The sequence below is a fragment of the Carassius auratus genome, chromosome 45, assembly GCF_003368295.1.
Source record: "Carassius auratus strain Wakin chromosome 45, ASM336829v1, whole genome shotgun sequence".
In the NCBI taxonomy this organism is placed as follows: Eukaryota; Metazoa; Chordata; class Actinopteri; order Cypriniformes; family Cyprinidae; genus Carassius; species Carassius auratus.
In genome coordinates, this window is record NC_039287.1 from 18,032,541 (window position 1) to 18,057,540 (window position 25,000).

The 25,000-nt window shown below is 41.4% G+C and overlaps 2 protein-coding genes across 3 annotated transcripts in view; one reads left to right on the plus strand and one right to left on the minus strand.

Moving 5' to 3' along the window:
* slc35a1 (solute carrier family 35 member A1) overlaps positions 1 to 6,157 on the plus strand; it is a 9,385-nt gene extending 3,228 nt beyond the window's left edge. Inside the window, exons 4-8 of the mRNA XM_026233899.1 lie at positions 2,192 to 2,344; positions 3,993 to 4,059; positions 4,131 to 4,307; positions 4,444 to 4,578; positions 5,677 to 6,157. Coding sequence (XP_026089684.1) covers positions 2,192 to 2,344; positions 3,993 to 4,059; positions 4,131 to 4,307; positions 4,444 to 4,578; positions 5,677 to 5,807 — 663 coding nt within the window. The 3' untranslated portion in view covers positions 5,808 to 6,157. The remainder of the gene's footprint in view (positions 1 to 2,191; positions 2,345 to 3,992; positions 4,060 to 4,130; positions 4,308 to 4,443; positions 4,579 to 5,676) is intronic.
* Positions 6,158 to 6,461: 304 nt separating this feature from the next.
* On the minus strand, positions 6,462 to 24,500 carry rars2 (arginyl-tRNA synthetase 2, mitochondrial). Of its 2 annotated transcripts, XM_026233898.1 has the most exons (20): positions 24,425 to 24,500; positions 24,273 to 24,346; positions 23,282 to 23,384; positions 23,080 to 23,163; positions 22,684 to 22,781; positions 22,249 to 22,304; positions 22,069 to 22,152; positions 21,893 to 21,969; positions 21,657 to 21,815; positions 20,044 to 20,150; positions 19,272 to 19,367; positions 19,095 to 19,155; positions 18,437 to 18,513; positions 16,507 to 16,631; positions 10,018 to 10,085; positions 9,748 to 9,857; positions 8,998 to 9,093; positions 7,950 to 8,024; positions 6,730 to 6,793; positions 6,516 to 6,644 (listed from the first exon to the last, which is right to left on the minus strand). In XM_026233898.1, the coding sequence occupies exons 1-20, from the start codon at positions 24,458 to 24,460 to the stop codon at positions 6,558 to 6,560; spliced, it is 1,737 nt and encodes a 578-aa protein (XP_026089683.1). In that variant the 5' UTR covers positions 24,461 to 24,500; the 3' UTR covers positions 6,516 to 6,557. The 2 variants fall into 2 exon arrangements, with proteins under 2 accessions (XP_026089682.1, XP_026089683.1); XM_026233897.1 differs by having other exon boundaries at positions 6,462 to 6,793.
* Between the last annotated feature and the right edge of the window lie 500 nt (positions 24,501 to 25,000).

Below are 25,000 nucleotides of genomic sequence, written 5' to 3' on the forward strand. Positions count from 1 at the left end.
AAAGCGTGAAGAGTAGCGGCCCTAGAACTGAGCCTTGAGGTACTCCAGACTGCACTTGTGATCGATATGATACATCTTCATTCACTGCTACGAACTGATGGCGGTCATATAAGTACGATTTAAACCATGCTAATGCACTTCCACTGATGCCAACAAAGTGTTCAAGTCTATGCAAAAGAATGTTGTGGTCAATTGTGTCAAACGCAGCACTAAGATCCAATAAAACTAATAGAGAGATACACCCACGATCAGATGATAAGAGCAGATCATTTGTAACTCTAAGGAGAGCAGTCTCAGTACTATGATACGGCCTAAATCCTGACTGGAAATACTCACAGATACCACTTTTCTCTAAGAAGGAATATAATTGTGAGGATACCAACTTTTCTAGTATGTGTTGGGAAATGTCAACACTTGTTGAGGCTTTATTTATTATTTATTTTATAACCCTAACCCTAAGTATGCTCATTATACCATGGTGTCAAACTGTTTTCCTTAACCTTTCTTAACCGTAAAGGAGCAACTGTATTTAAAGTGCTAGAAAAGAGAGAGTCCATAGTTTCTGTTACATCATCAAGTTGTTCTGAGGTTTTGGATATGCTAAGGAATTTGGATACATCAGGAAGATAACTTAAAAAGCAGTCTTTTGTGGTAGAAGTGATGGTTCTTCGATACTTGTAACAAGAAGTAGAATTTACAATTTTGGCTATATGAAGTTTACATAGAACTAAATAATGATCTGAGATATCATCACTTGGCTGAATAATTTCAACACTATCAACATCAATTCCATGTGACAGTATTAAATCTAGAGTATGATTTCGACAATGAGTAGTTCCTGAAACGTGTTGTCTAACACCAATAGAGTTCAGAATGTCTATAAATGCTGATCCCAATACATCTTTTTCATTATCGACATGGATATTAATATCACCAACTATTAAAACTTTATCTGCAGCCAGAACTAACTCGGATGTAAAATCACCAAACTCTTTAATAAAGTCTGTATGGTGCCCTGGTGGCCTGTATACAGTAGCCAGTACAAACATAACAGGGTATTTATCATTAACATTGGTTTCTCTGGATAATGTTATATGAAGCACCATTACTTCAAACGAGTTATACTTGAATCCTGCCCTCTGAGAAATCCTGAAAACGTTGTTATAAATTGAAGCAACTCCTCCCCCTTTGCCTTTTAGACGCGGCTCGTGTTTATAACAGTAATCTTGGGGGAGGACTCATTTAAAATAATGTAATCATCAGGTTTTAGCCAGGTTTCTGTCAAGCAGAGCACATCTATATTATGATCAGTTATCATATTATTTACAAAAAGTGTTTTCGTAGAAATGGATCTGATATTCAATAAGCCAAGCTTTATCATTTGTTTATCCATATTGCCTCTGTTTTTATATTTGTTAAGCCTCAATTAAAATGTTACTCTTAACTTGGTTTGGACGTTTTTTGTATTTTCTAGTTCGGGGAACAGACACAGTCTCTATAGTGTGATATCTAGGTGAAAGAGTGTCTATGTGCTGAGAGTTAGCGGACCTCTGTGACGGGAGGCAGCTAGCAGAAACCCTAACTCTAACCCTAATCACAGAGCTTTGATGACTGATGAACCGAATAATTTAAAAATGGTTAAGTTAACCATTAAAAATAATAGCTGAACATAAGTCCTCACAAACTATGTAGCTATACACAGTGCTTAACAAATGTATTAAACCATGTCAAAAACATGTTTAAAACTAAAACACTTTTTCCACATAACAACCCAAAACCTTCTGACAGGTTGAAGTTGAGTCTGTGACTGATTGGCTGTTGATGTTTTTATTGGTAATCAGCTGGAAAAGTGATTCCATCAATATCGTTCTGCCTGTTGTTGTTGTTCATCTTCATCTTTCTTCAGTGAACTCTTAAGTGACTTTGCTCGTCAGTTCATGTCATAAATAAGTGTTATTTGTCACACAGCTATCAGTCATCTGGAATCTCGCCCTTCCTGTTTCTCTCGTTGAATATCTTGTTTGACTCAGAAATGTGTCAGATTATTGGGATAATATTGTTTCATGCTGACAAACACATTTTTCATGTGAATAAATCCTTTCTGCTGGCTTAACCTCAGTGAATGGGGGAAAGGTGAGTTTTCTTTGCCAGACAAAGGAAGAAACAGAAGCTAATGCTGTGTGTGTGTCAGGTGACGTATCAGCTGAAGATCCCCTGCACGGCGCTGTGTACGGTGCTGATGCTCAGCCGCTCTCTGAGCCGCCTGCAGTGGTTCTCCGTCTTCCTGCTGTGTGGAGGAGTCACGCTGGTGCAGTGGACGCCGCCGCTGTCCACCAAAGTCCAGGTACACTCCGCACTCGCCACATATGAGCCGGTTTATTGGCATCTAGATTGGAGCCTCAAGAGTGTTACACCAACAGTCAAACATTTAGAATAAAGTTTTTAATGTTTTTGAAAGAAGTCTCTTCTGCTCACCAAGGCTGCTTTTATTTGATCAAAAATACAGTGAAATAAAGGAGTATATTGATTTAATGTTGATCGTAGCTAATGACTGTAAATTAGAAAGTTGTCTGGCTTGATGAGATCAATATTATACTGATTTTGGTGTCTGTAATTAAAACTACCCAACTTTAGTCAAAAGGTGGCGCTATAGAAAACATGCTCCGTTTCCCATTTCTCAGCTTTTGCCAATGTCTAGCTAACATTAGCATAAATCCAGTCTCTAGTTTCAGGGCAAAAAGCGAAACTGTGGCATTCACTGAAGTGCATGTTATTTCGGGGACGGCAACCCACCAAAAAAAAAAGCTGACTGATTTTAGGTTTGAAAATGATAAAAATACATATAAAATATATAATTGAATTAAATAAATAAATAAGGAAAAATGAAAATGTATATATTAGCATTGTATGTTAAAATTATTATAAAATAATTTTATTTTTATTTAGTACTCATTTTTTATTTTAAAATAGTATCACACTTTTTATTATTATGTTTATTTTAATTTAAAAATAAAAATACTAAACTAATTAAAATATAGTTATATTTATAGTTATATTTAATGAGGCATATATGTGCAGTATATCCATCATTAATTGAGGATCTGCATTCTATATATAACAAATCTCTATTATGGATCATTGGTTACATAGTATTTTGTCGTGTCACTCACATCCGTTGTAGACACTGTGTTAGGAATCATTAGTTGTTTTTCCTTACAATTCATGCTTTGGACACACCCTCTAAATCTAATCCCATTGCCATGGCAACAGTAATACATCAAGAATCCCTTCACAGTTTTACATCGGCCATGTCTTGACATTATTCTCATTAGTTTAAAGCAAATTAAGAAAAGGAAGAGACAGATTTCAAAGCATTTTGAAAATGACACTTCCTGCTGTCAGTTGGTGGCGCTATAACTTTGACTCTTAATAGTTACATCTGTGAGATCGGTCTCATACAATGAAACTGCTGAAGTTTGATCAAAATCAGACTGAATACTGTATGCTGAAGTTATAACACACTTCCGGTTCCCCTTTTTTTGCCATTATTTTATCGCCTCGCCACGACTCAACTGTTCGAGTTATTAAAAATCCCTTCGCATCCCAAGTGTGAGATCATGATGACAGAGTTTGGTGGCGGTCGGATGAAAATCCTAGGATGAGTATGGCAAATTTCACAGCATGTGATTTTCACTAAACTTTGAATAGCCGACTTGCTGTTGGGCGGAGCTAATAACATGTAGTGAGAAAGTTGTTGGGGGTGATGAGATCTACATGTGTATGAATTTTGGTGACTGTAGGTCAAACATGACCCCCCTAAAAGCCCCCAGGGGCTTTAATAACAATTGACAGCATTAATGTTTTTACTGTATTTTTGTTCAAATCAATGCAGTCTTGGTGAAGAGAAGAGATTTCTTCATTTCTTGGCAGTAGTGTTGATGTATAATGTGTGTTGTCCTGAAGTGTTTGATCTGTGGCTCGCTGTGCTTCAGGTGGAGCAGAACCCGTTCATGGGCTTCATGGCGATCGCGGTGGCGGTGCTCTGCTCCGGGTTTGCAGGTACAATGTGTTCAGTCGTGTTTTTGATGGTTTCTCATACGCTCCGTTAGTGACTCTCTGTTTGGGATCAGGTGTGTACTTCGAGAAGGTCCTGAAGAGTTCGGACACGTCTCTGTGGGTGCGAAACATCCAGATGTACCTGTCGGGAATCGTGGTGACCCTCATAGGGGTCTTCATGACAGACGGGGCTCAGGTCATGGAGAAAGGCTTCTTCTACGGATACACGCCGTGGGTCTGTTTAGTCGTCTGTGAGTAACGTCTGCATGACCTTGATGATGTTTGGAGGACACCCCAGCGGGCATCACACCTTTCACTGTAAACGCAGAGCTCCTGAATGCCACTGAAGCGGTTTGACAGGTTTCTCTCTCTGCTCTTTGCCTGCAGTTTTGGCCAGCGTGGGAGGAATGTACACGTCTGTGGTGGTGAAATACACCGATAACATCATGAAGGGCTTCTCTGCGGCCGCTGCCATCGTCCTGTCCACCGTGGCGTCCGTCGTTCTCTTCGGCCTGCAGATCAGTGAGTGCCTCGTTCAGTCAGGCCGTCTTCTGATCAGCTGCTCCGAGGGAGTATATACAGGGCTGCTTGAAAGTCTCTGAACCCTGTATTGCTGCATAAATATGACCCAAACCATCACACAAGTCCTGAAAGTAGACCAAGAGAACCCAATAAAACAAATTCCAGTGTTAACTTGGCTGTGAGTGGCAGAAGTGTGTTATCTCTAGTTTTAGTGTCTGACCGCAGTAACTCCAGCAGACGTCAGCCCATTCCTCGGGATAGGAGCGCTTCAGCTCTGGGATGTCTGACTCTGAAGAACTGCTGGCTTCACAGACGTTCAAGCAGCACTGTAGTATAGAGCAATGATTGATCCCTGTAAGAACTGAGCCATACAGATGAGCTGTTCTCTAATTAAATATTCTGGGTTCTGCATTACTCTTTTCATCATAAACCAGAAAATACAGTCAACAGACAGAAAACAAACTCATTTTTTACCATGGTTTTTGGAATATGTAAAAATCAGTGTGAATGAAGTATGAACACACTTCTCAGTAAAAGTCTTCAGAATATAGAGGAAAGTGTCGATGCCTTTATAGATATGCACTGAAACTGAACTCTACAGATGCAAACAGATAAAGTGTAAGCCGAGGCACCTGTATTTGATCAGTTCTTTATACAATACTAGTCGTGTCAAAGCAGCTTTACAGTGTTCAAACAGGGAAATAGATTGCCAATAATGCAAGAAGACAACAACAGAGTAATTGTTTCCAGCTAAAGTCAGTTGAATGATGATTCAGTGATGTCATCATCCGGTTCTGCTCTCTTCAATAGTGTCTGTGCAATCAGTCAAGCGTCTCTTACTTGCAATCGTGTTTTGGATGTTTTCTTTCCACTAGCCCAAAAGAAGATGTCATGGAAGCAAAAGAGACCAAAAACACACTTTTGCTTGTTCTGTCTTGCCTTTAATATTGACAGACCTCTTGACTGTAGCTGTTCATTAGGGTGTTTGATAGGTGTGTTGTGCAGTTAGTGAGCGAGGCCTGGCTGCTGGTGAAGTGTTGTAGAGGAGTGTGTGTGTGTGTGTGTCTCACTCTCTCTCCCTCTCTGTGCTCTCTGCAGCGGTGACGTTCCTCACAGGAGCGCTGCTGGTGTGTGTGTCCATCTATCTGTACGGTCTGCCCAAACAGGACACCAGCAGACTGCAGAAGCCCAGCGCAGACAGAGACAAGCAGAAGCTGATCAGCGTCTGAGGAAGGACCGCTGAGGGACATGGACGGACTACACTACATCAGGAGAAGTGTTTGGAGAGCTGCGTGCCGCCGGGGAAGGACTGGAACACTTTGGTTTTATCTTATTTTTATTCTTTCTGTATAATTTCATTTGTAGTTTTGATGCCAAAACGCTAAATGTACATGTGCACTTCACACAGATTAGTGTTGGGATTCCCAATGTTATTTGTTCAAGTGTTCTTAAGTATTGCTGTATGATGGAGAGCTTTGGATCGCCGGAGCAGACGTTGAATCCTGTGTTTAGGGTCACCTCTTGATCCGGGACAGGCTCTGTGTGAGGCTGAGCTTTGCTCTTATGGACCGATGTGTCTGAAGCCGCAGACATGATTAACATGAGACGGTCAAGCTGCCCGTCCTGTTCTACAGTAGATCTGTTCACATGAATCAGGCCCAATCAATCTTCATATATAAAATCATATTCCTTTCCATGTGCATTACATTTAGAAATGGAGAAAGACACTGCGAAAATGTTACTGACAGCAGAGTTGATGCCCCATTTCAAAATCTAAAAATGTAGGAAATATTAAAATATGTAGATGTGTGCATAAACCCATGTCACAGCACTGCAGTTATCGTTTATCTGAGAACACTGGATGAATCACAAGTCATTTAAAGATGCTCAAAGACATAAAACATGATGTGGTGTGCTTTACCAAGAATGAACAAACGCCGAGGTAAAAGACTTTAATTTAGAGATTAACAAACAGAGATTCACATCTTCTCCACCGGCGTGATCCCCAGAATCCTCATGCCGTTGGCCAGGACGGAGCGGACGGCGCTGAACAGACACAGCCGGGCCTGAGGACAAGCAGGACTTCATCATCAGCACATCACTGAGATAACTGCACATGCTGGCGATCCGAAACCTTACAGGTGTGTTTACCTGAGCCACGGCTGCTGGACTTCCCTTCACGGGCAGCTCTCGATGAGCCACGGCCACCAGGTGACTGAGAACACAGAAGACCCTGATCAGAAGCGCGGTGTGTCTTCATGAACCCTGATCTGTTTATATCTGTGCCTGTTATGTACGGTTCACTTTCACAGTTTCTACAGAGAGATGTTGCTCTGTACAATCTCCATATTACATTCATGCAAAGAGGACAGAAGATTTCTGTGAGTGCCTGATGATCAGATTTATAATCCATGTGCACGAACATCATCAGTCATAATCAGAAGTGGGAATCTGCAGTTTCATTTTTCAGAGTTGAGGTGTCAATGAAGAAATAAGGCAGATGCTGTAAATGGCACAGCACCTGTATTAATGGTACATTTGTTAAAACAAATGATTTTTTTTATTTATAATAAAACTATTTCAACACTCTGTTCATCATTTTGTCGATGTAGAGTTAAACACTGAGTAGAATCTTAGAAAAGGACTATTTTGAATGTTACACTCACTCCCCAAGCAAACCCAGCCTTGCTCACACACCTGTCCTCCTGCTGAAGTGTGTGTGTGTGTGTGTGTGTGTGTGTGTGTGTGTACCTGAGAGAGAGAGTGTGTGTGTGTGTGTACCTGAGAGAGAGAGAGTGTGTGTGTGTGTGTGTGTGTGTGTACCTGAGAGAGAGTGTGTGTGTGTGTGTACCTGAGAGAGAGAGAGTGTGTGTGTGTGTGTGTGTGTGTGTGTGTGTGTACCTGAGAGAGAGTGTGTGTGTGTGTGTACCTGAGAGAGAGAGTGTGTGTGTGTGTGTGTGTGTACCTGAGAGAGAGAGAGTGTGTGTGTGTGTGTGTGTACCTGAGAGAGAGAGTGTGTGTGTGTGTGTGTGTGTGTACCTGAGAGAGAGTGTGTGTGTGTGTGTGTGTGTGTGTGTGTGCGTGCGTGTACCTGAGAGAGAGAGAGTGTGTGTGTGTGTGTGTGTACCTGAGAGAGAGAGTGTGTGTGTGTACCTGAGAGAGTGTGTGTGTGTGTGTGTGTACCTGAGAGAGAGTGTGTGTGTGTGTGTGTGTTTTTTTTCCTGAGAGAGAGTGTGTGTGTGTGTGTGTGTGTGTGTACCTGAGAGAGAGAGTGTGTGTGTGTGTGTGTGTGTGTACCTGAGAGAGTGTGTGTGTGTGTGTGTGTGTGTGTGTGTGTGTGTGTGTGTGTGTGTGTGTGTGTGTGTGTGTACCTGAGAGTCAGGAGGAAGTTGACCAGGGGTCGAGGCTGAAGCTCATTCACCGTCTGAAGCAGCACTTCATCATATCTGTAAACCATCAGCACAGCAGCGTCACACACCGCTGCTTCAGACACATCTACTGCTGCTGTGAGCTCATTTACAAAATGTCATTTCTACTTTTAAGATAAATTGATGTTGACATGAATATTCATTATTCTATCCAAAAACTGCATGTTTGTGATCATAAATGTAAACAGGATTATAATTAGTCATAGAAACATTATGGGTCAATCTCACTCCTAACACTGGGACAAGTAATGAATAATTAACAATGAACCTCTTGATTATAGAAATAACACAACTGAGGAAGCAAAGAGGAGTGCTTTATACCACATCCCCAGACATTTCTCCGCTTCCTGTCCTTAAAACCATCTTGTGTTGGACTTGTTTCTCATCATACGCTTCTGTTGCAAACTCAAAACATCATTTATATGCCGTTATCAGAGACTGGTTTCTTTTTACTGGAGCAGAAGCAAATTTGACTGCAGAAGTATTCTGGAGCTTTTTAATTAAACAATAGTGTTTACAGCCTGAAACCATTACCACATTCCTGGCAAGAGTTTGCAGAAATTAACACAGCAACAGAAGTCTAGAAAAAGTTGTTTTGAACAAGAGAAGATGAACTTTAATCTAAATAGGGAAGCACCGAGATGATTCTGGTTTTATAACAGTGCAGTTCTCCCTGAAATCGTTTTGAAAATTAGACACTGACTTTATATAAGAGTTCAAACAAGTTTTTAGTACACTATTGTCTCAGGTGACCGTTTCTGCTCGATTTGGTTAACAAGATAGTTCCACACAATGATAACGGCAGAACAGTCGTGGATCTCTGAGCCACACAGACACTGATTCAGTGGTCCATTCATAAAGACAAGCACTTCCTCCATGCTTCAATGAATCAGCCGTCTCACTCATTAAGACGGTCAGCTACTGAACTGATTTCCTGAGCTCCGGAGCTGACCGACTCCTCTGACCCTGCGCTGATGAAGGTGAAGCTCACCTGAGCAGGTGCTGGAGAACCGAGACACTTCTGCTGTCCACCAGAGGAGAGACGTCAGAGCAGGAGTACGTCTCACGCACATGTCTCCTCAGCAAACTGTGAACACAAACACATCCCCAGTCTGAGCCACTGCTGACAGAACTCTGACGGCACCCATTCACTGCAGAGCATCTGATACTCAGACTGTGATGCAGTGCTGTATTTCTCCAAATCTGATGAAGAAACAAACTCTTCCTGGAGTTCATTCTCAGAACATTATTTATTCATTTATTTCACTTTAAGTGAGAAAACAGACAGTATGGAGTGAAATGAGAGATGGAACTAGCTGACACAATGATCCATCACACAGTTAGGAGTTCATCAGACACTGATATCTTTCAATAAGAAGCACAGACTCCAGAGAGGAGGATTGTTCATGTTTGAACATCATAAACGAGCCACTTGGCAGTTTACACTGTGTGTGTGTGTGTGTGCGTACCTGCAGAGTCGGGCGTGTGTGTGTGTGTGTGTGTGTGTGCGTACCTGCAGAGTCGGGCGTGTGTGTGTGTGTGTGTGTGTGTGTGCGTGTGTGCGCGCGTGTGTACCTGCAGAGTCGGGCGTGTGTGTGTGTGCGCGTGCGTGTGTGTGCGCGTGTGTGTTTGTGCGCGTGTGTGTGTGTGTGTGTGCATGTGTACCTGCAGAGTCGGGCGTGTGTGTGTGTGCGTGTTTACCTGCAGAGTCGGGCGTGTGTGTGTGTGTGTGCGTGTGTACCTGCAGAGTCGGGCGTGTGTGTACTGCAGAAACACACCCGTGTCCCCGTGAGCCTGCAGGACTTTGTCCCAATCAAACTTATAGTCAGACATCAGCGGCCCTCTGAAGTCCTGACAAACACATTTAATAAACATCAGCACGCTATAAAACACCATGACAGTCTGAACATCACCAGTATCAACAGGAAGTCAAGCATGACAGGTCACAGGACAATAACTCACAGCATCGAGCTTGTGTTCAGAGAGGAACCGTGTGTGTGTGTGTGTGTACCTGTATGATTAAAGCACTGATCCCAACCCTCTCTGCGGTCTGCTCCGGCTCCTCCAGCTCTTTCGAAGCTACACAACATACAAGAAGAGCCTCGTTATCTACAGACTAATCACTGACAACAGACAGAAGCTGCTAGTGATCACTGCTTTCCACTTGGAAGATTTCATTTACACTGAGCTGATTCAATAGATTCTACTGTTTCTACTGTTTATCCTCTCCATTTGTGTTACTGTCACGTTAGATGAATGAATGACTGAATTGCGTGCATATGCGTGCAGCTGAACGTGTAAGCTTTCTAAGTATAGTCTATTTGAGGTGTCAGAACACAGGTGGAGGACTTTGTAACATTTCTGTGCCATTTATCAGAAGTTATGACTCATTAAAAATGTCTTTGTACTCTTTTAAACTAAAGTTGGGGCTCTTTCATAACCCTCTCACACAAGCACTTGTCAATGCAGCCGTCTGTTGTTGCAGTCTCTGCTGTTTAGTTCTTGTCCTGTAATTTTTCTGTCTTGCATACAAAACAGAGTAAACTTCGGGATTCACGCGCACTGCCCTTGAGTACATGAAACAACCAAAGAATGAGATTGTGATGCGGATGATCGGTTATGGTTAGGGATGATCGGTTACAGCTAGGGATGATCTGTTAAAGGTTAGGGATGATCGTTTTGGTAAAGGATGATCAGTTATGGTTAGGGTAGTCAGTTACGGTTAAGGATGATCGGTTACGGTTAGGGATGATCATTTTGGTAAAGGATGATCAGTTATGGTTAAGGTAGTCAGTAATGGTTAGGGTTGATCAGTTATGGTTAGGAAAGATCAGTTACGGTTAGGGATGATCAGTTATGGTTAGGGTAGTCAGTAATGGTTAGGGATGATCGGTTATGGTTAGGGATGATCGGTTACAGCTAGGGATGATCTGTTAAAGGTTAGGGATGATCCTTTTGGTAAAGGATGATCAGTTATGGTTAGGGTAGTCAGTAATGGTTAGGGATGATCGGTTATGGTTAGGGATGATCGGTTACAGCTAGGGATGATCTGTTAAAGGTTAGGGATGATCCTTTTGGTAAAGGATGATCAGTTATGGTTAGGGTAGTCAGTAATGGTTAGGGATGATCAGTTATGGTTAGGGTTGATCAGTTATGGTTAGGAAAGATCAGTTACGGTTAGGGTTGATCAGTAATGGTTAGGAAAGATCAGTTACGGTTAGGGTTGATCAGTTATGAGTAGGGTAGTCAGTTACGGTTATGGATGATCAGTTATGGTTAGGGTAGTCAGTTACGGTTAGGGATGATCAGTTATGGTTAGGGTAGTCAGTTATGGTTAGGGATGATCAGTTATGGTTAGGGTAGTCAGTTACGGTTAAGGATGATCGGTTACGGTTAGGGATGATCGGATACGGCTAAGGATGATCAGTTATGGTTAGGGTAGTCAGTAATGGTTAGGGATGATCAGTTACGGTTAGGGTAGTCACTAATGGTTAGGAAAGATCAGTTACAGTTAGGGTTGATCAGTTATGGTTAGGGTAGTCAGTTACGGTTAAGGATGATCGGTTACGGTTAGGGATGATCGGTTACAGCTAGGGATGATCTGTTAAAGGTTAGGGATGATCATTTTGGTAAAGGATGATCAGTTATAGTTAGAGTAGTCAGTAATGGTTAGGGATGATGAGTTATGGTTAGGGTTGATCAGTAATGGTTAGGAAAGATCAGTTACGGTTAGGGTTGATCAGTTATGAGTAGGGTAGTCAGTTACGGTTAGGGATGATCAGTTATGGTTAGGGTAGTGAGTTACGGCTAGGGATGATCAGTTATGGTTAGGGTAGTCAGTTACGGTTAAGGATGATCGGTTACGGTTAGGGATGATCGGATACGGCTAGGGATGATCAGTTATGGTTAGGGTAGTCAGTAATGGTTAGGGATGATCAGTTATGGTTAGGGTAGTCAGTAATGGTTAGGAAAGATCATTTACGGTTAGGGTAGTCAGTAATGGTTAGGAAAGATCAGTTACGGTTAGGGTTGATCAGTTATGAGTAGGGTAGTCAGTTACGGTTAGGGATGATCAGTTATGGTTAGGGTAGTCAGTTACGGTTAGGGATGATCAGTTATGGTTAGAGTAGTCAGTAACGGTTAGGGATGATCAGTTATGGTTAGGGTAGTCAGTTACGGTTAAGGATGATCGGTTACGGTTAGGGATGATCGGATACGGCTAGGGATGATCAGTTATGGTTAGGGTAGTCAGTAATGGTTAGGGATGATCAGTTATGGTTAGGGATGATCAGTTATGGTTAGGGTAGTCAGTTATGGTTAGAGTAGTCAGTAATGGTTAGGGATGATCAGTTATGGTTAGGGTAGTCAGTATTGGTTAGGGATGATCAGTTATGGTTAGGGTAGTCAGTATTGGTTAGGGGTGATCAGTTATGGTTAGGGTAGTCAGTAATGGTTAAGGATGATCAGTTATGGTTAGGGTAGTCAGTTATGGCTAGGGATGATCAGTTATGGTTAGAGTAGTCAATTATGGTTAGGGTAGTCCGCAATGGTTAGGGTAGTCAGTTATGGTTAAGGATGATCAGTTATGGTTAGGGTAGTCAGTTATGGTTAGGGATGATCAGTTATGATAGTCAGTTATGGTTAGGGTAGTCAGTTATGGTTAGGGATGATCAGTTATGGTTAGGGTAGTCTGTTATGGTTAGGGTAGTCAATTATGGTTAGGGATGATCAGTTATGATAGTCAGTTATAGTTAGGGTAGTCAGTTATGGTTAGGAATGATCGGTTACGGTTAGGGATGATCAGTTATGGTTAAGGTTGATCGGTTATGGTAAGAAATCAGTTACGGCTAGGGATGATCGGTTAAAGGTTAGGGTTGATTGGTTATGGTTCAGGATGATCCGTTACGGTTAAGGTTGATCGGTTACGGTAAGGGATAAATGGTTACAGTAAGGGATGATCGGTTACAGTAAGGGATATCGGTTACGGCTAGGGATGATCGGTTATGGCTAGGGATGATCGGTTAAAGGTTAGGGTTGATCGGTTATGGTTCAGGATGATCCGTTACGGTTAAGGTTGATCGGTTACGGTAAGGGATGATCTGTTATGGTTTGGTAGCCAGTTATGGTTAGGGATGATCAGTTATAGTTAGGAATGATCAGATATGGTTAAGGATGATCAGTTATGGTTAGGGATGATCAGTTAAGGTTAGGGTAGTCAGTAATGGTTAGGGATGATCAGTTATGGTTAGGGATGATCAAGTTATGGTTAGGAATGATCAGATATGGTTAAGGATGATCCGTTATGGTTAGGAATGATCAGATATGGTTAAGGATGATCAGTTATGGTTAGGGATGATCAGTTACGGTTAGGGTAGTCAGTAATGGTTAGGGATGATCAGTTACGGTTAGGGTAGTCAGTAATGGTTAGGAAAGATCAGTTACAGTTAGGGTTGATCAGTTATGAGTAGGGTAGTCAGTTACGGTTAGGGATGAATAGTTATGGTTAGGGTAGTCAGTTACGGTTAGGGATGATCAGTTATGGTTAGGGTAGTCAGTTACAGTTAGGGATGATCAGTTATGGTTAGAGTAGTCAGTAATGGTTAGGGATGATCAGTTATGGTTAGGGTAGTCAGTTACGGTTAAGGATGATCGGTTACGGTTAGGGATGATCGGTTACAGCTAGGGATGATCTGTTAAAGGTTAGGGATGATCATTTTGGTAAAGGATGATCAGTTATAGTTAGAGTAGTCAGTAATGGTTAGGGATGATGAGTTATGGTTAGGGTTGATCAGTAATGGTTAGGAAAGATCAGTTACGGTTAGGGTTGATCAGTTATGGTTAGGGTAGTGAGTTACGGCTAGGGATGATCAGTTATGGTTAGGGTAGTCAGTTACGGTTAAGGATGATCGGTTACGGTTAGGGATGATCGGATACGGCTAGGGATGATCAGTTATGGTTAGGGTAGTCAGTAATGGTTAGGAAAGATCATTTACGGTTAGGGTAGTCAGTAATGGTTAGGAAAGATCAGTTACGGTTAGGGTTGATCAGTTATGAGTAGGGTATTCAGTTACGGTTAGGGATGATCAGTTATGGTTAGGGTAGTCAGTTACGGTTAGGGATGATCAGTTATGGTTAGAGTAGTCAGTAACGGTTAGGGATGATCAGTTATGGTTAGGGTAGTCAGTTACGGTTAAGGATGATCGGTTACGGTTAGGGATGATCGGATACGGCTAGGGATGATCAGTTATGGTTAGGGTAGTCAGTAATGGTTAGGGATGATCAGTTATGGTTAGGGATGATCAGTTATGGTTAGGGTAGTCAGTTATGGTTAGAGTAGTCAGTAATGGTTAGGGATGATCAGTTATGGTTAGGGTAGTCAGTATTGGTTAGGGATGATCAGTTATGGTTAGGGTAGTCAGTATTGGTTAGGGGTGATCAGTTATGGTTAGGGTAGTCAGTAATGGTTAAGGATGATCAGTTATGGTTAGGGTAGTCAGTTATGGCTAGGGATGATCAGTTATGGTTAGAGTAGTCAATTATGGTTAGGGTAGTCCGCAATGGTTAGGGTAGTCAGTTATGGTTAAGGATGATCAGATATGGTTAGGGTAGTCAGTTATGGTTAGGGATGATCAGTTATGATAGTCAGTTATGGTTAGGGTAGTCAGTTATGGTTAGGGATGATCAGTTATGGTTAGGGTAGTCTGTTATGGTTAGGGTAGTCAATTATGGTTAGGGATGATCAGTTATGATAATCAGTTATAGTTAGGGTAGTCAGTTATGGTTAGGAATGATCGGTTACGGTTAGGGATGATCAGTTATGGTTAAGGTTGATCGGTTATGGTAAGAAATCAGTTACGGCTAGGGATGATCGGTTAAAGGTTAGGGTTGATTGGTTATGGTTCAGGATGATCCGTTACGGTTAAGGTTGATCGGTTACGGTAAGGGATGAATGGTTACAGTAAGGGATGATCGGTTACAGTAAGGGATATCGGTTACGGCTAGGGATGATCGGTTATGGTTTGGGATGATCAGTTAAAGGTTAGGGTTGATCGGTTATGGTTAGGGATGATCTGTTATGGTTTGGTAGCCAGTTATGGTTAGGGATGATCAGTTATAGTTAGGAATGATCAGATATGGTTAGGGATGATCAGTTATGGTTAGGGATGATCAGTTAAGGTTAGGGTAGTCAGTAATGGTTAGGGATGATCAGTTATGGTTAGGGATGATCAAGTTATGGTTAGGAATGATCAGATATGGTTAAGGATGATCCGTTATGGTTAGGAATGATCAGATATGGTTAAGGATGATCAGTTATGGTTAGGGATGATCAGTTATGGTTAGGGTAGTCAGTTATGGTTAGGGTAGTCAGTTATGATCGGTTACAGTTAGGGATGATCGGTTACGGTAAGGGATGAACGGTTATGGTTAGGGATGATCGGTTAAAGGTTAGGGTTCATCAGTTACGGCTAGGGATGGTCGGTTATAGTTAAGGTTTGGTCATGGATAGGGCTGGGACAACGCGTTGAGGTCATTGATGACGTCGACGCAAAAAACAAGTTGACGCAACATATCCGCATCGATTCGTCAACCTGTTTTTATTTCTCTAAAAAACGTTTGCAAAACGTTAACATTATGTGCGCAGAATATACGCGATGGCCGGATCAACATTCTGTCCAACGTTATGTAACCAATCCAGGGGTTTTTCTGCATTGATCTTTTTTTTTTGGCGGCTGTCAAAGCCTTATTTGATCGGTGAGTGATTCCTGACAGGGCGCGTACGAGAGAGAGCCCCGGCTGCACGCGCACACTCACGGTCTTCATTAGACACAATAGAAAAAGGGCGGAACGCCAAAGTTTCACGTGGAGCATTCTGAGATATTTTTTTTCTCCATGACAGGCTGCTGGCCCCCACTGTTAATTTATTATTTTATTTTTTTGGAAAAGCACTCTCTGTATTAGCTTAAAGCCCTCAAGTTTACATTGGTTACTGTATTCTTTCAATGGCTCTAAACAAGTATTTTGGGTGACCTTTTTTATTGAATGCTAGACATCAAGTTGTTGTTATTTTCATCTGAAAGAAGAACTTAATTTCAGTAAGCTTGTTTCAGTAAGCTATGTGTTTACAAGGCTTCAAGGTTTTATTGAATACAAGTGCAAGTAATGCATTCTTAGTCAGTCTTTTATTTTGTAATCTTAAGAGCAATAAACATATATTGCAATGTTAAGGAATTCATGTTTTTTTCATTCAGATAACATGTATAAATTGTTAGTCAATTAATGGGGAGATGATCAAAATCGAATTGGTCTGAAAAAATTTATCGTTAGATTAATCGATGCATCGAAAAAATCATCGCTAGATTAATCGTTTAAAAAATAAGCTTTTATCCCAGCCCTAGTCATAGATGATATGTTATGGTAAGGAATGATCAGTTATGGTTGGGGTTGATCGGTTATGGTTGATCAGTCATGGTTAGGGTAATCCGTATGTTTTTTCTCTCACTGCTTGACTGTCTCATGTTGTTGAGCATCCTGCTGCGTGCCTCGTCCAGCACATCCTCCAGGAACACCACCTCCCCGCGGCGTGTGCTCATGCCCTGCACCAGCCCAAACGCCACATGAACACACCTGAGAGACACACACATACACACATTATGTAATTACTATGGCTGTCATAATCAACATGTTAATTTTGTAATTAATATTAACACATTTAATGCAGCAACCATTTTTTCCTGGTATCCTTTGTCTAGTGTATAGTAGACTATGTGAATTCTATCAAGCATGATCCGAAGCAAAGGTAACACTTTACTAGAAAGGGTCTGCATAACACTAACATGACACCCTCATAATCATTACATGACACATGAATATAAAGGAGATTTTAATGCATGTTTATGACTAATGTCATTAAGTGTTATTCGCTCAGTTATGCAGGGGTTAAAGCAAAAAACAAATCCTGAGGCTGAACTTTTTTCCGGAGCTTGTGGGTTGCAGGGGCGGACACATACACAGGGTTATTTCGCAAACAAAAAAAGATAATTATTTTCCTTGAAATTAATTAGTAACGTATCTGCCATTGACATTAGCCTCTGACAGGCTCAAACTAGGGCTGGGCGATATATCTTATAACGATATGATCATGCGCATCTAGTCACTAAATCTGGTTCCAAGATTACCACTAAATCGCCATCACATGCTTTAAATGCCTCTCCGTTTGAATAGAGAAAGCCGTAGATCACTTACCAGCTACGCAATATCGCGTTTTTTATCGAAGGTGATTCATCTTGGATAATGAACGTGATATTGCGTAGCTTGTCAGTGATCTACGGCTCGGTCTATTAAATGCCACTCCAGTTATAAGCAGGTGATGGCGATTTAGCAGTAATCATGGAACCAGATTTACTGTCTAGATGTGCATGATCATATCGTTAGATATATCGCCCAGCCCTAGCTCAAACTACAGATTACGGTGGGATATTTGAAACAGCAATACCAAGAAAGTTACTCACTAAAATAGGAAATAATGGTAGATTAATTATTAGGAAATTAATATAAAATAGGAAATACACAAAGACAGTTCAGTTCAAATAACAACAACGAAAACATGGTTTTCAAGGATAGAAATCTGATCTCACTTACTATTCAATATTGCTATCTTTAAAATTGTAATAAATAAACAAATAAAACAAAATGGTATAAACAAAGTGCAGCACAAGAATGCAATGACTGTGGCAACTTTAACATTTGAAAGGATACTACGGCAAAGTTATCGCTTTACTTATTCAAACAGATTTATTTTTTCATGAATATATGATTGAGCTGAAGAATGAAAGCTATGTCATACACTTGGAAAACTATGAGCTTTATCACGCTCATAGACACTAGGGGTGGGACAATACAATTAGCTCTTAAGGTGATACATGGTTCACTAGAACAAGACAATGTTTTACTACTTTAAGACATTTCAAAATGACAAAATATTTGTACAAAAAGTAAAACAATGCAGTTGTATTTTGAAATGTTTTAACTAATTATTTTGCTAATCAAGTAATTATTTTAACAAGTTAGTAATCTGATATTTTGTAGTAATACAAATAGAACTAAGTGGAAAAACAGGCTTTAATACGACTATATATATAAAGTAATGATGAGGCAATGATAATTGCACTCAAAGTATCAAAATAATGGTGCATGGTTTTATTGAACAGCACTATTAAATACACAATGTAATATGCTGATATTATAACAAATACCTTCAGAGAGCACCAACGGCCTGAGGATGTTTCATGGGATTCAACGTTTAAATCCATTTAATATTAATGTTGGGCCGCATGCAAAGTCAGAAACTTATTTTGAATTTGTGATGTACAATAAATCACATATTAAGATATATGTTGATATATTCTCCTGTGTTGGGTGTGTGTGTGTACCTCTCTGCCCACTGGTGTCCCATGGCTCGCAGGATGTGAAAGAGCTGCTGGAAGTGGACGGTCTGACTCTTATCTGTCTTAAAGAGAAAGGTCAAAGAGTCGTGTGGTTCAGCAGTGATTTCAGACGAATCTTACTAGGGAGGGATGCAACAGTACAGTTAGCCAACGCTTCAATACACACCTCGGGGTTTAACCACGGTTTTCTGTTCAGGTCTGATGACACATCAGTGTGTGTTCTTTATTTTTATATATTTACAATGCAATTTTTAAAACAAATTACCAAAAGAATGTCTACTTCAAATTTCTTTAGAGAGAAGTATTCGTTTTTTTCCCCCCAAAATAGGATGGACTGGCCATTACTGAGCGTAATAAACACAGGTAATGTCTATTTCATTTATACTTGAAGCCCGAGGGTTCAAAACATGTTCTGTTTTGCTGATCAACAGGTTTAGAAATGCTTCTCATTATTAGTCATTACACGGGAAGATGTTCGGCATGTTGTTGTTTTGTTTGTTTTATAAGCGGGGTCACACACACACACACACACACACACACACACAGAGAGAGAGACAATTCAGAGAGAAAAACAAATGCACAGTAATGCTCAGATACAGATTGTTCTATATTAGATTGAGAATGTGGCATCCCTGATTCTTACCACATAGATCATCTCATCAAACCCGAACCTCTGCTTCCGGTCCAGTGCTGCTGCCACGTCTCTGAAACCAAACAGAAGTGAGACGCGTCACGACTCCGTGAACTCAGTGTGTGTGTGTGTGTGTGTGTGTGTGTCTCAGAGGGGTGTGTGTGTGTCTCAGAGGGGTGTGTGACGCACCTGGTGATGTACAGAGACGTCCCATCACTGCGCACCAGTGTGGCATAAGACGACATGTCGCCCGCTCCAGACAGATCCACCACAGCCGTGCCCTTCCTGTTCAACAACCAATCACCAGCAGTTACCAAACCAAACCATCATCTTCTCAATTCATGATGTCTGACTGACAAATATGCCCTTTGAAGGAATAGTTCACATTAACATTTTAATTTGAAGTGATAAACTGCATGTTTGACTCTATAATCAATCAAAGTACACAAAATCAAGTCATATTTGATTAAAGCTGTTTAAATGCTGCTTGATTTCTCTCCTGATTCAGACCAGAACACTTTTTCACTGGAGGAAGTGTTATTATGGATTATAGACTCTATGTGTTTGAGTTAAAATCATCTTAATGCTGGATGTGTTTCAGGTTTTGTCTTCTCCAGATGTTCACTGATGGACTGGAGTGCTGTGGATTATTGTGATGTTTTTATCAGACTCTCATTCTGACGGCACCCATTCACTGCAGAGCATCCATTGATGAGACACTGATGCAGTGCTACATTTCTACAAACCTGATGAAGACACAAACTCATCCTGATCTCAGATGATCTGAGGGTGAGACCGTTTTCATTTTTGGGTGAAGTATTCCTTCAGGTTTATGTTAAAACTGTGTAACCCAAATTAATGGAAACTGTATAAGCAATTCAAATGCAGGAATCTCCGGTTGAGGCCTGTGTGTGTTTGTAGTGCAGGGTTTATACGGTCAGAATGAGAGGTGTTGTCGTACTGGCTGGTCTTTAAGAGTCCTCTGGTCATCAGCTCGTCCAGCACACTCTGGGTTTGGTGGTGATGAAACGACTCTCCAGAGTAATGGTCAAAGTGAACTCCTAAACGCTGAGAGAGCACAGACTCCGTCAGACACAATCACAGCACACACCCAGGTCTCAGAGCTACAGGAAACACGAGGACTGGACTGATGCTTTCTGTAGGAGCCTAGCGCTGAAGGTTTCCTTCTTATTCCTCCTGCTCATGAGTCAATGGCAGCCCACAGAACAACTCACGGGAAAGTTATGAAAGTTGGCACACTGATGGAGGACAGGCTCAACATTAACCACAGCTAATGTGGTGTCTCTAACTCCAGCTCTCTAGCGCCACCACTCGTCCAGATTTACACTCATGTTTCTGCTAATAACTGAACCGTGAGGTGTAGAAGGACAATGTTCTCCTCTGAAACACACTCCAAGTTTCAATTCTACAGGTAAAGATTTTCACAATTTTTAATAGTTCAAAAAACCTTCTTTTTAGAGCTCATCCCAGACGGTTCATCTGCACAAACGAACTCCGTCGACAAGCTTGCCAAATCAGACCAAACTTGGTGTTATGATAACCATGCCCCGAGGCTGTTTTTGAACGCTTTAGTCAAAAATCACAACTCAATTTAGATTCGGAGCAGCATACTGTGGCGAATGATTCCCAGTTTTCCATGTCTGCCATTCTGAATTTGGTCGTAAAATGCTAGATTTCATTTTATTTTAAAATCTGCTATATTTACGTGAATCACCTGACATTCAGTAAGTGTGTTCAGCACCATGGCCTGACAGTACTCGAAGTTTCGGGGCAGCCTAGTGGTCAAAAACTATAATGAAGTAAAAAAAAAAAAGAATGCTAATAGCTTTTGAAGATTTTTGTCTATTGTCATGAGACTAGTCACGAACACAGATACAATTTTTGCCATATTGGAAAACGAGACAAAAATACTGAGGAAGATGCTCCTTTTTGCAATGCATGCAACATTTAATGCTTTTTACTCTTTTTAAGGCCTTGCTTTGAGAAACCCTGTATATTTACATCTCGCTGTCATAATAACAAGCTTTTATTTAAACGATTATATTAGAAACATAATTCGATCATTAGCAGTGTGTTTCTGGGTCACGTGTCTTTCTATTATCATGAGACACACTCAGTATATTCAGAACCTGTGTTAACTCTTCAAAGAAGTTCAGTTTATACATTGTACACAGTGTTGAATATTATACATGAGAATAAACAGGATTTAAGAGTTTGTCGTTAATTTCATTCTTTGATATTAAAGTAACATGACTTCCAGGGCTTCCTGCTGAGTTTACAGCATTGTTGAAGAGAGACTTAAGAAAAATCAACATGCGATACGTTCAATATGGATCAATATCAAACATCCAGTCAAATGCTCATGTTGATGTCAAACCAGAGAGCATGGGTCTTTCTCCATGTGCATAAGAAATCCTAAATGGAAATATGATTTTAAAAACACAAAGCTTACCCAATGCATGCAGTTCCTGAAGTGCATCTCTCGTTTAGAGCCTGGCACTCTCAGTCTAGACATGAACACACAAACCCCTCAGGGATAAGAGCTGCTTTTACCTGATAGATGCGTTTATATTCATCCACCGTGATCTCCCGAAACTGTCCCCAGAGCGCTAGAGCCTGCTCCTCGCGGCGCTCCAGACGTCTGAAGAACTCAGCGGCGGCCGAACGCACGCTCTCATCACACTCGGCCTCGCGGTTCACCTGAACATACACCTGCAGAAGACACACAGATCTGAGGACACACACCTCCATCCGGCCCGGGCCAGAGCACACGGAACAGAGGAGCGCACCTGAAACAGGTGCTCCAGCGGATGTGTCCTCAGCTCGTCCTGAGAGCCGAAGCGTTCGAAGCCTGCGCCCAGCAGACCTGCACACACCAGCACACACCACAGCACACACCGGCTCAAACCAGCTCATCACAAACAACACGCCACATGCAACCGAATAATGGTAACAGATGACTTACCAAACTGCATTCCCCAGTCACCCAAATAATTGACTCGAATAACCTCTTTCCCCAAGGCCTTCTTTAGGTTGGCGATGAAGTTTCCTACAAAAGATCATCCGTTCAATACAAACACTGCAAATAATTAACCTGAGATCATGGTGTTCTCCTGGAGCCAGTTCACAGAAATAAAGACTTTACCGATTATAGTCGAGCGCAGATGACCGGCGTGGAATTTCTTAGCGATGTTTGGTGAACTAGAAGCAAAGAGAGAAACATCAAAACACGCTGTAAGCTAACACAGTGTTTACAGGACAATCCAGGCTTCCCTTCACTGCTCCACAGTTCTTTACACCGGGACTGCACTGAGAGCTAATGTTCGGAGACGGAGATATTAAAACATCACATTCAGTGTACAGCTTACTTATTTACAGTTGCAATCAAAATCATTCAACCAACCGTCTCTGATCTGCAAGTCCTTCTGACAGTTCAACAAACGCATCAGGAAACCATTCTAGTATCACAGTCTCTCTGGGCTTGAATCATTTTGATTGCAAATTTACTAAAAAATATCAAATATACTGATTTTGATCTGGTCTTGGTCTTTCTCTGTGCTGGACACACGACTGACCCCACCTGAACTCCACCAGTGCTCTTCCTCCCTGATGATGACGCAGAAGCTCACTCTTCACGCCGAAGCCGTCCGGATCTGAACTCAGCTGCTCTAAGAGTTTCTGAAACAGCACACAACACTTGAACTGAAACTAAGAGACAGTGAAACAGAGGACTGGGACATCTCTCCGAGTCTAACGGAAGTGTAGCTTGTTGATTGGATGTTTAGACGGGGGCGTGGCTCTCAAACATGTTTGAGAGGAGTGTGAGCTTGAAGGGGCGGAGTTATGACTGGACAAGTCCTGTATACATCACCAGAGACACTGATGTGACTGACAGCGGTACAGGGTCAAGACATCATACACATGAACGATGAACTGTGTGTTGTGTGTGTGTGTGTGTGTGTGTGTGAGTGTTCACCTGTGCCAGCGCGAGTCTGTTTAATCTGAAGTGAATCCCTCCTCGAGCAGCGGAGACCTCCTCCACCACAGCATCCCGCTTCATCTGGAGCGATCACAGAAACACACATCCAGCAGAGGAAAAGAAGCATCACAGTCACATCTGTAACCGAGAGCTTAATGAATGTTCCTATGAACTATAACTGAGTTCTCCATGGGCTCACCTGATTGGCCAGGGCTTGTGTTCGTCTCTGCAGGTCTCCGTCAGCAGGAACAGCTCCGGTCTGCAGCAGACTGTTCACCGACACACGCAGATCAGCAGAAGACCTGACACACACACACACACACACACGGATGGAGCGCCCAGAGACAGTGAGATGCCTTCATGTTTTTAATGCAGTTCAATTCAGACAGAGGTGCGTGAAGGAACATTTAAGACCTTTTAAACGGGAACACAATATATCAGTATGTTTTCTAAATGTTTGGAGAACTGAAAAATAAGTTTATTAGCAACACTTCAGAGTTTGAAAATACAACTTCCAAATGATCTCCATACATTTTAATTAATTATATATATATATATATATATTCAATGCATGCATAATTCAATGCCATGACCGTGAATGAAAGACTTTGTTCTTCAGATTTAAGAGTTAAGGCCTTCTTTTGTGGAATACCTTGTTAAGACATTCATGACTGTCATTGAAGAGCAAGTACTATATGAGCTCTGGATGACACACACACACACTCTCTCTCTCTCTCTCTCTCTCTCAAATACACACACTTTCACACACTTGATGTCATCATCACATCCTGGCGTGTGACTAAAAATGTTTTATATTTCCTCGATATGGAAAGTAATGCATTATTATTTTTGTTGTACATTTTTTTTTTGTTGTACATTTCGTCACCTAAGCTGGGCTTGCTTATTTGTTTTTGAATAACAAAAAACCCAAGTGTTATATTTTTGGCAGCTGTAAAGGCCCATCACACCGAAAGTGAACGGAATAAACTGCACTCTCTCCTGATCTCTCTCTGAACACGGGACAGGAGAAGAGAGGAGTGTGTATCAGAGCAGGGCTCCTCAGCTCTGGCCCTGCAGAGTTATCTCCAGCACTGATCACACACACCTGAACGTGTGTGTGTGTGTGTGTGTGTGTGATCAGGGCTGGAGCTGAGGACCGCTGTGGAGTGCTTTACACGGTGAGCTCTTACTGTTTCTTTGACACCGGCACTGCACAGATGAGCGGTATGAACACATCTTCAGACAGTCCACACACCTCTGCGAGCTGCAACACAAGAAGAGCTATCAGCGCCGTGTGTGTGTGTGTGTGTGTGTGTGTGAGCGGCTGAAAGCTCTGCTGTACCTGAAGCGCAACGCGCCTCCTGAAGAAACACGCCATGAGCGCAGCTGGAGTCACGGACGGAACTCCGTCATCACGCGACGCGCTTTCAAAATAAAAGTCACTGAGCACTTCCAGACACGGGAGAGAGATTATTTTATACTATTTAATATTATATTATAAATAATAATATATTTTATACATAATACATAACAATTTTGTATTTTGTGATCGGTTCAGAGTAAAGACTGGCTGAATCTTGTAATATCTGCTTCTTCTCCCTCTTGTTGAAAAAAAATCGAGTTAAACTAGAAATTATATCGTCAAATTATACAATTATTCAACAAAGCAATTATACAATTATCCTATAAATTTTTATATTAATATTGTATTATAATTATACTATAATGTTTATCCTCTTCAGTGAATGTGTGCCGTCAGAATGAGAGTCCAAACAACTGATAAAAACATCACAATTTTCTCAAAGATCAATCAAATGTTTTTTTATAAAACTGAAATGTTGCAGATGTTCAGAGCAGGTTTAATATGCACTGGTTAGTTCTGTATGAATGACTGAAGGAGATGTGAGACACTGCTGAG